Raw genomic sequence first — 11,320 nt, 5'->3', positions numbered from 1 at the left:
GACTAATAACAGGTACGGCTTAAGGTGTTTTTTTTTATGTTGACAAGGATTTAATTGGGGTAATTTAGATTAAAGTCAAACTTTAGGTTGTAACTAATTTATACCCACCGAATGTATTATGAATGTAGTTAATGTGAAATAATAAAAATTATAGACCCTAAATCAGGGTACCTATTTTGAAATAATACAAAAACTAGGGTAAAACTAAAATCATAAGTGGAAACACTGATTCAGTCGTAAATCAAGTAAAATCATAAAATTTTGGCGTTTCTTGTCAGCAGCGTGTTCCGCTTGTTAATACTTTATCAATTTTCCTTGAAAACTTTTAACAGGTATGTTTTTCTTTAATTCTGCTATAATATTTACTGTACATCTAGTCTAGAAATCATATTATAAGCCTTACAACTTTGCCTCGATAGCGTTATTTCATAGATGACCTTGAATCGTAGATCTTAGAACTTCCATCGATTTTTTTTATTCCGCATCCTTTTCTGTGCATTCTAATGAGATGATAACTTGATCTGAGTTGATTAGATTGAAATGAAGTGTAAGATAAACTAAGAAAGTGATCGTTCCTACACAATAATAATTATATGACAATAGTAGGTAGGTAGATAGGTACTTAATTTGTACTTAAAAGAAGTGAGTAGATTAAACGTGTGTCACGATAACTTGTCAAGTAGGTGGGTACACCTAGTTAGTTTGATAAATATGATCTGTTTAAACTGAATGAGTGGCAACCAATTTAACTATTAAGTAGAACAGGCCTTTTTTAGCCTATGATGAACTATAATGTAGACTTGTTACTGTAAAAACTTCCTAAATTGGACATTACTGGATATTCACAGTTCTATATCTCCAGAGGGAAAAGGATCCCTTATAACAGTGTTTCCCATTTGCCGGGTCGCGACCTAGTACCGGGCCATCAAAATAAAATCCCGGGTCGCAACATTCCCGCATTGTTTTAAAAATATTACCAAATATCGATAATATTATCTCTTTCTATAAAAATGAATCGCTGAATGTGTTGCTGATCGCAAATCTCACACAGCTGAACAGGTGAACCGATTTCGCTAACTTTTTTTTCATAATATTCCTTGAAGTACGGTACGGGGATGGTTCTTATGGAGAGAAAATTTTTAAAAAAATCCTGAAAAAGAATCGACTGTTAGGCGGTACAAAGTTCGCCGGGGTACCTAATGGAACCAGCTTGGGAAGTGTTAAGTGGGTCACGAAGGGGCAATGTGAAAATTACCGGGCCATGGCAGAACAATGTTTGGGAAACACTGCCTTATAAGATCATTTCATTGTCTGTCTGTCTGTTGTGTCAGGCGGATCATGGAAATTAAAATCTATAGAGTATTTCCTGTTGGCTCATGATATTTGGCATATTTATAGCACAAGTAAAGGAAAAATCTTTCCATCATTTTCCATTTCCATCTAAAAAGTTCCATCACATCAAAAATCAAATTGTGTTCACAAAAAAAAATTGGTATAAGGCCGCCTATTGTACTACAAACATCTTTGTTATATTTGTTTTGTTTTGGTTTTGATGTACAATAAATAATATTTTACTTTACTTTAGTAAATCACATATACATAGATAGCCCATTAACTTGCAGTGTTCTACATAAAAAGTGTCGGGTATACCTTGTACGATGGTACAGAACCCTTCCTGTGCAAGTCCGACTCGCACTTGACAGGTTTTTTTAGAGTTATGTCTATGAAAATTGATATTTGGGGATTTAGTTAAAAATGAAGTATGTTTCAAGGTTTGGAAATTCCATCCTGTCACAGATTTTCAAAAGGTCATTAGTAGATATACAAGTATGTATTCTGGTTCTGCAGTTTTTGTTTGAAAATTGTCTTTATTAATATTGGACTATAATGGCGCCGATTCTCTTGTCTTTCTCTAAACTAAATATATAGTATAGCTACATCTTTCTCTTTTTAATATTGCTAAAAAAGGACGGAACATGAACTTTACATTTAAACACTAAATTTTAGTGCATGCTACAAATTTAAACAGTAGGCTCGCGACTGGCTCTAAATTGAATTTAAAACTGTCAAACTGTGTCTGTCCTTTTCATAATACATTAGTAAGAAGAGGATGCAAATACTCTAAAATTTAGGTGTGCTCAGAATCAGTAGGTACCAATGTCTGGTTCTGTAGTAATTGCCCTACTTTGTTATGTAGGTCAAGCCAGTTTGTTTGTCATTTGAGTATCTATTGTATTCTAGCTGTGTGTGGATTCTGGTTTTTGGGTTTCGTGACTAAAGAAAAAACCGGTTAAGTGCGAGTCTGAATCGCGCACCGACGGTTCCGTACTCGGGTATTTTTTTCGACATTTTTGCACGATAAATCAAAAACTATTATGCGTAAAAATAAATAAAAATCCGTTTTAGAATGAACAAGTAAAGCCCTTTCATATGATACTCTACTTGGTATAGTTATCTACTTTGAAAATTGAAAATACTAACTATTTGTTTATGAACACATTTTAATTTTTTTTTCTGTGATGTAACCACAAATTAATGTTTTTCGGATTTATTCCTTTACTTGTGCTATAAGACCTACCTACCTGCCAGATTTCAGGATTCTAGGTCAACAGAAAGTACCCTATTGGTTTTCTTGACAGACAGACAACAAAGTTATAAGGGTTCTTTTTTTCATTTTGAGGTACGGAACTCTAAAAACATGCCTTTTGCGGCTCTAACGACTGAATAGATGTATTTTAAAACTTAGGCACTTGTCCCATCATCGACGATTAGCGAGCTATGATACGTAAAATCATACATTCTGTATGTTTCTTGAGCGAGAAAATAGTCGATAGCTAGTCGCTTGCTCGTGTATTCGACTGTAGTCTTAATTTAAAGTTAGTAGTAGTTGTAATAAAATGCTACTCACGACAACTCTGTCCGAGGAGGAAAGAAAAAGGATTAGTCATGTAACTTTTAAGATTCCATCTAAAAAGATACCAGGTAGTCATTAGATGACTTGCCTTTTATGACTAGTATATTTTTTATATGATGCAATATCGAAAAGTTGCGAAGCGTAGGTCATAATTCTCACTAACTTCCTCCCAAGTTCCTACAGCATCGATTGATAGTCATGATTATTTACAACGGTGACGTCACTACCATCTGACTCACTTGCGAAGGTCCGTGCCAAGTATAAAGGCTAGCACACACTAGATAGGGCGAGAAAAACTATGCCCGTCATTAAATTGCGCTGCCAAATATACTGTTTTAGAATGCACAGGTGAAGACCTTTCATATTATGATACCCCACTTGATATAGTTATCTTACTTAGAAAATTGAAAATACTAATTATTAGTTCATGACCACAATTTAATTTTTTTTCTGTGATGTAACCACAAATTCACGGTTTTCAGATTTTTCCCCAAATATCAGCTGTAAGATCTACCTACCTGCCAAATTTCATGATTCTAGGTCAACGGGAAGTACCCTGTAGTTTTCTTGACAGACCGACAGACAGACAGAGAGACAGACAGACACCTGTGCATTCTAAAACAGATTTTTATTTATTTTTATATATCATAGTTTTTGAATTATCCTGCAAAATGTCGCAAAAATACGACTGTAGTACGGAACCCTTATTGCACGAGCCTGACTCGCACTTGGCCGGTTTTTTTTCGTACTCGACTCTCAGATAGCCAAGTCGCTCGCATAGGACTTTGAGGGCTTTATTATAAGGTACCAGTTTTCCCCTAAAAGCCACCCCAATGTTAGTTAAATTATCGATTCATCCCACTTCTGATCTTTTGCAATTCAAGAAAGATGTAAGTTCTCATTTTGACTGCTTATATATTAATGATGAAAATCCATAGGGTGCGCGTGCCTTTACGACCGAAGGCAATTATATTATAAGCCAGTTTTCCCATATCTTATTTCAATACTATACAAGTAGGTACCTATACAATTAATACAATAGTCACTATGTATGTACACAAACAATACGTATTTTGCTATTCACTATTCAGTTTATCGCCGGACGCCATACCGAAAGGAGGTCCCACGAGCGATTTGTTAATTTAATTAAATAAAAATATCAAACGTCAAAGATATTGTTCATAAATCTGATAATAGTTAATATTTTAGTGCAAAGATACTGCAGCGAGACGAAAATTTGGGATTTCTAGTGTTAATTTTTAGTGTTCACTAGGTAAGTGCTACAAGTTAGTGGTTAGGTACTTATAATGTGTTATGATGACCCTGAGACAAGGTCGCTACGATTTACGAATATACTTGTTAGGGTTCCGTACGCGAAGGGTGCTAGCGGGACCCTATTACTAAGCTTTTCGTCCGCCCATCCGTCCGTCTGTCTGTCAGCGGACTTATAGCTCGTGAACCGTAACAGGTAGAGAGGTGAAATTTTCACAGAATGTGTAATTTCTATTGCCGCTATGACAACAATAATTGTTGTTATATAGTAACGAATGTAACGAAATGGCCGTCATGAAAATTAAAAAGTGTTATTTCTTGTACGATGGTACGGAACCCTCATGTACTAGTCCGTCTCGCACTTGGCCGATTTTTATACGCTTTATTGCATAATCGACCTTAATGAAGTTTTTTACCTGTGCCTCAGATTTTAGTCGAACCTTCTGTTCGGTTGGTGGGAAACATCGACCTTGGCTAGTTACCACCCTACCGGCAAAGCCGTGACGTCAAGCGATTTAGCGTTCCGGTACGATGCCGTGTAGAAACCGATCAGGGATGTGGGTTTAATGAAACTGCCATACCCCTTCCAAGATAGCCCGCTTTCATCTTGAGTAAGTAATAGGGTCCTGGAACCCTAAAATCCAAACAAGTGCGAGTCGGACTCGCACACGAAGGGTTATCTGCACCATCGTACAAAAAATTACGGCCATTTTGATTTTTTTTGTTGTTATAGCGGCATTGGAAATAAATACACTGACAACTCTCTAGTCTCTAACGATTATGGTTCATGTGATACAGCTCGCTGACAGACGGACGGACGGACAGCGGAACTCTAAAAATGATAAAAATAATTACTTATTATTAATTTTATCAACCCGAATGCAGTGGTTTTAGACCGCAAATAAAAAGTTGTTTTTGTAAATCATTTTTATCAAAAAACAAACCTCAGCTGAACTAAATACGATAAACAGTTATAGGTATTCTGATAACGAGCTATCACGAAATTAAAGACTTGGATAAACACAACGTGCGACGGAAGCGGCGCACCGCGGTACAGTTGGTGTCGCATAAAAAGGAGTCTGACATAACTGACTGACTGACTAACATGATTCTATGGGTGATATCTATAGAGCGTACTCTGACTTTGCATAGACTTAGGACAGTTAAAACGAGACAGCGCTATATCTCTCACATAAATCTGTTTCGTTTTAACTCTATCTTAAGTCTGAGCAAAGTCAAAGTGCGCTCTATAGATCTCGGCCTTAGTCAACGGGAAGTACCGGCAAGAGAATATCAAAGAGAATATAATATTTGTCTAGACAACAAAGTCCTTTTTTTTCAGGAGATATCTTGTCCAGAGAAAAAAAACCCTAAAACAAATGTAATAACCTTTTGAAGTTTCAAGTAATAACTATATTTTTCAAAATTCCAGTCAAAATGGCCATCCACATCAAAGACTCGGATGACCTGAAGACCAGGCTGTCAGAAGCCGGCGAGAAGTTGGTCATCATCGACTTCATGGCGACCTGGTGCGGGCCCTGCAAGATGATTGGTCCCAAACTTGAGGAGCTTGCTAATGAGCTGGCTGATTCCATCGTTGTACTTAAGGTAAGGTACTAGGCTGTCAGAAACCAGCTAGAAGTTGGTCGTCATCGACTTCATGGCGACCCGGTGCGGGCCCTGCAAGATGATTGGTCCCAAGATTATAGATATACAGATTGGTAGACTTTACACACCTTTGAAAACATTATGGAGACTTGCAATTATACTTCCGCTTTTATAATCATCATCATGATCAACCCATCGCTGGCTCATAACAGAGCACGGGTCTCCTCTCAGAGTGAGACTAGTCTACCACGCTGGCCATGTGCGGATTGGTAAACTTCACACACCTTTGAGAACATTATGGAGAACTCTCAGGCATGCAGGTTTCCTCACGATGTTTTCCTTCACCTTTAAAGCAAGTGATATTTAATTAATTAAAACGCACATGACTCCGAAAAGTTAGAGGTGCGTGCCCGGGATCGAACTCCCGACCTCCGATTAGAAGGCGGACATCCTAACCACTAGGCTATCACAGCTTTTATAATACTACTGGTTAATTTATAAACTTTAACTCTAATGGAGGAGTTTACATAAAAAGTCACGTCCAAAGCGATAAAGGATAGCAAGGCCAAAGAGGCTTTGATTTGTAACAGGTCCTAATGTTTCTAATCACCGATAACATATTATATATGTGCATATAAATATATGTTCGTACGTGTCTGGTACTGATTAGTACTTAAATGGATTGTTTTTATGACTTGCATACGATATTATGGTTTTATTAAGGCCAGCGTACACTACACAGCATGTCTAATTTAGCTTCAATATTTGATGTTGCCCGCGGCTTCGCCTTCGTGGAATTTGTTTTTTAAAAATCTCGTGGGAACTCTTTGATTTTCCGGGATAAAAAGTAGCCTATGTCACTCTCCAGGTCTTTATCTATACGCATGCAAAAAATAACGTCAATCCGTTGCACCGTTGCGACGTGATTGAAGGACAAACCAACAAACAATCACTTTCGCATTTATATAAGGGTACGGATGTTTTGTTTTTTTTCTTGTTTTGTGAGCTAAATAAACTTTTATTTATTTAATTTTTCAATCCCCAGGTCGACGTGGATGAGTGCGAAGACATCGCAACAGAGTACAACATAAACGCAATGCCGACTTTCGTCTTCGTCAAGTCGTCCAAGAAGATCGAGGAGTTCTCCGGAGCCAACGTGGAGAAACTGAAGAACACCATCTTGAAACTCAAGTAAACACTTGAAACTTACAATGCGATCGAATTAAGAATAGGAAACTCAAAGGCCTGTCAACTGTCATTGGAAAAGTTTTTTTTTTTTCAACTAGCTTTACTGCTCTGGGTTTTTTGAGTGAGTCACTGACCTCTAATAATAAAAGTACGCTGGATTTTGCGGACCTTTTTTAAGGTGGTTTGATATCCAGCTGCGAAAATTCACATTTTAGTTAGTTTTTCGAAAATAGTAGACTAATCATACATCGAAGGCTTATGGTAATGAGTTTTGTGGGCATAACATTTATGCATCTACATGTATGTATTTCCATAAAAACTTTGGTCAAAAATACTCTTTACTTCATATTTGTGCAAATCTGGGAAAATTCAGAAAATTTTCTGTCAGGAACAAATATGAAGTAAATGAGTATTTTCTACTAAAGTTTTTATGAAAAAACATGTAGACGCATAAATGTTATGCCCGCAAAACTCATTACCATAAGTCTTTGATGTCTGATTAGTCTACTATTTTCGAAAAACTAACTAAAATTTGAATTTTTGCGGCTGGTTGTATCAAACCACCTCAAACCAACTTGATTATCGCTATTTTGTCGCTGATAACAGCAGTGGGACATGTGAGCGTACTAGGAACTAACATAACGACTATAATTTGACACTTTAGGCGTATCTATAGAGCATACTTTGACTTTGCTCAGACTTAAGATTCAGTTAAAACGAGAAGCCAGCCCTATAACGCTGTCTTATTTCATAGCTCAACAGTTAAAGGAGCGCACTGAAATCCGAAAGGTCGACGGTTCAAACCCCGCCCGTTGCACTATTGTCGTACCTACTCCTAACACAAGCTTGACGCTTAGTTGGAGGGGAAAGGGGGAATATTAGTCATCATGCTTGGCATTCTTTTTAAAAAAAGTTAACAATGTCTTAAGTCTGAGTAAAGTCAAAGTACTCTATAGATACGCCTATAAGTGTCAAATTACAGTTGTCGTGCTGACAGATCGCATGCATTTGCAGTATGTTGTCAGTTTATACATCACAATATGGCCGAAAGTCGTTCCTATTCTTAGTTCGGTCGCATAGTACGGGCGGTATGTACGCCGACCGCTGGCGGATTTACCAAGTGCATTATATGTTGACGGATTTTTTATTTGATAAGCATTTTTTATACTATCTGCTAATATATGTAGAGTAAAGGTAGATTTCCATGGGCCGATACGACAATACTAAGAAATCTGTATCGTATTCCTCGCATAATGATGGGAAAATCAATAAAAAAAATATATATCTCACACCCTACTTTACTCGCGTTTTTAGTCGACGTTAACTCGACGTTAGCCCGACTAGTTTCGAACCCATCTGGGGTCCTTTTTCAAAGGACTTAACTCCCTTTGAAAAAGAACCCCGGATGGGTTCGAAACTAGTCGGGCTAACGTCGACTAAACACGTGAGTAAAGCCGGGTGTGAGATATAAAATGGAAATCACTCACGATAGTTTAAACGCTAAAATGGAAAAACAGTTTAGCCTCTATCATTTGTATGGGTTTACGTAGAGAGTGCTATCTTCTTCCCGCGGATAGGGTATAGTTGTTAGCTATATTATATTTATATCTACCTTGGCCAATGGAAATCTATCTTTACATAATAAAATATTTATAAGGTAGCCTTTCGCGCCTTTCTAGTGAAAGTCCAAGTTGTATACAATAAAGGTGAAGACAGACTGGCCACATTTATGTAATGCAACTGAAATATGATATTTTTGACATGATAAGATGGAGGCAATGTTCGTACTCTGTCATCTGTGAGGCCATTGTGTTCTTAGATCGTACATGCAGCAACTCAGACTGGATTTAAAATTATTGCTACTTTAAAATTTTCATTTGATGATTTTTTCGTCACAGTGATTTCACGGTTCAAATTTCGTACACTTTGCTACAGGAAATCAAGTTCCAGCAATGTAAGCTCTAAGTTTGCGATAGTCAACACTATTTCATTCATAGTACGTGCGAAGTTTAAAATACGGAATGGAGCGTAATAACTAGGTACCTGAGATTTCACTGTGATTTTTAATAGTACTGGAACCCTGAAGAAGCAGCAGTTTGTGAATATTAAGTAGCAGTTTTTCATATGATTTTTCACATCCTATCTGTGACATATATTCCTCCAGTCTGTGTTGAAATCCACGGCTGGGCCTACGCAGCATAGTCAATCCGAAACTTAAACAGGAAAGTGAGTTCATAAAAACGTTTAAAAAAGTCGAAATCAAAATAAAATAAAATATGACCAGTCTGTCATTACTTTAATAATTTTTTAATGCATTTACAAGGCATAATATTTGATTTTGTTTGCAATATTTAATTTATTTATTTATTTCAACAAGACACTGGAAGAGTCCTATAACAAATGTACCTATATGAGAAGAAAACTTTTTTTTCTTTCTTTTGTATATAAATATGAAAAAAGACCCCAACTAAAGTATTAATAAAACAACATAATAATTAATAATATTTGCACCGAGATATATTTGTAGCCGAAAAGTGTCTTATAATAATCTCAGACTAAAGGGAAAATGTAGATGGTAAACAATCAACAAAATATGAAGCCACTTTAAATAGAAGATATTTAATTTATTTATTGTTCTGCTTATTTTTTACGTAATCCTCGTATTATTGTAGGTTTTATTTAAAAGTAAAAACAGTATAATATAATCTAGCTTGTAAAAGTTTGATATATCTACAAGTTTTTTTTAATAGGGATAGTGAGCAAACGTGGGTCACCTGATGTTAAGTGATGAGTAGCACAATAACTTGCCGATGCATAAAAAGTGTTTTCAGTGGCTTCATGATAAAGCTAGAATTTGTGGCACGCATTGTCCTCATAATATTTATTAGTATGGAGATCATCTAAAGTTTTAGATTCTAAACAAAGGCCCGTGGGCCAAAACCATTCTGCGACAGCGACCTATAAATGCCTGATATCCGGTCCGCCATAGTTTATTATGACTACATTATATTAAAATAATGTAGGGAAATCAAATAAAACTAAACTGTTCTTTGGTTTAGTGGAGAAATCAGTGTGGCCCTTAGGCTAAAAAGTTTGTAGACTCTGTATACCAAATTAACTCCATACTTGTCTATGTCAGTCTCGTGCCACAGACTCTGGCTTCAATTTTAAGCCTTCGCGTGGTTCCGTCTACTCTTTTAGTCTATGATAATAATAATATAGTTTTTAATGAATATATTTAGCACGTAGATATAGTAGACATTGTGCACAAGTTTTCGCGTACATACCAATGTTCGTATTACTATTATTCCCTGTATGTATTGTATGTTGAAGTATTGTTACTTGAATAAAATATCTTACTTAAATCGTTGCTCTTTTATTTTAAACATACCTACCTATCCACGGAAAGTTTTTTTTTTTAAAGATTAGCCATTTTTAGGGTTCCGTACCGCAAAAGGAAAAACGGAACCCTTATAGGATCACTTTGTTGTGTCTGTCTGTCAAGAAACCTACAGGGTACTTCCCGTTTACCTAGAATCATGAAATTAGGCAGGTAGGTAGATCTTATAGCTGACATTTGGGGAAAAATCTGAAAACCGTGAATTTAGGGTTAGATCACACAAAAAAATTAAATTGTGGTCATGAACTAATAATTAGTATTTTCAACTTTCGAAGTGAGTGACTATATCAAATGGGGTCACCTGTACATTCTAAAACAGAATCTTATTTATTTTTATGCATCAGTTTTTGAATTATCGTGCAAAATGTCGAAAAAATACGACTGTTGTACGGAACCCTCATTGCGCGAGCCTGACTCGCACTTGGCCGGTTTTTTTTTAAATTCTTAATTTTTTGGGTTAATTGATTAATATTCCCCTTTCCTCTCCAACTAAGCGTCAAGCTTGTGCTAGGAGTAGGTACTACAATAGTGCAACGGGCGGGGTTTGAACCGTCGAGCTTTCGGTTTTCAGTCCACTCCTTTTACCTGTTGAGCTATTGGTAAATCCAATTCATCAGCCTGTTTGCGTCCACTGCTGGACACACAGTTAAACCGATTTTGATGAAATTTGGTACAGAGTAAGCTTACATCCCTAGGCTACTATATATTATATAATATTATACTACTTCATTTCTCTGTATTGTGTGTAAGTACTATCCAACACACCTAGTTTCTCCTTTCACCAAAGGTTGCCTGGTGGCGATTGCTGTGAGCAATAAGGCCGCCTTTGCATACAATTATTTTTTGTTTTAGTTTCTGTAATAGTTTTGTAATATTTTTTGTGTGCAATAAAGTATTTCTATCTATCTATCTACTTTCGGAAAATCAAAGAGTTCCCA

At 36.4% G+C, this 11,320-nt stretch overlaps 1 protein-coding gene across 2 annotated transcripts; it reads left to right on the top strand.

Annotated features, from left to right (window-relative positions):
• The first annotated feature begins 186 nt into the window (after positions 1 to 186).
• On the top strand, positions 187 to 10,347 carry Trx2 (Thioredoxin 2). 2 transcript variants are annotated; one of them, XM_034981745.2, is made up of 3 exons: positions 187 to 332; positions 5,619 to 5,794; positions 6,840 to 10,347. In XM_034981745.2, exons 2-3 carry the CDS (start codon positions 5,624 to 5,626, stop codon positions 6,987 to 6,989), a joined length of 321 nt encoding a protein of 106 aa, XP_034837636.1. In that variant the 5' UTR covers positions 187 to 332; positions 5,619 to 5,623; the 3' UTR covers positions 6,990 to 10,347. The 2 variants fall into 2 exon arrangements, with proteins under 2 accessions (XP_034837636.1, XP_034837637.1); XM_034981746.2 differs by lacking the exon at positions 187 to 332 and adding an exon at positions 3,996 to 4,187.
• The last annotated feature ends 973 nt before the right edge of the window (positions 10,348 to 11,320 follow it).

The sequence above is a fragment of the Maniola hyperantus genome, chromosome 25 (assembly GCF_902806685.2).
Source record: "Maniola hyperantus chromosome 25, iAphHyp1.2, whole genome shotgun sequence".
In the NCBI taxonomy this organism is placed as follows: domain Eukaryota; kingdom Metazoa; phylum Arthropoda; class Insecta; order Lepidoptera; family Nymphalidae; genus Maniola; species Maniola hyperantus.
This window is presented reverse-complemented; position numbering and strand designations above follow the sequence as displayed.

Coding starts and splice junctions, on each gene's coding strand:
- Trx2 (XM_034981745.2), top strand. CDS start 5,624: ATGGCCATCCACATCAAAGACTCGGATGACCTGAAGACCAGGCTGTCA. Junction 5,795..6,839: donor ATTCCATCGTTGTACTTAAG/GTAAGGTACTAG, acceptor TTCAATCCCCAG/GTCGACGTGGATGAGTGCGA.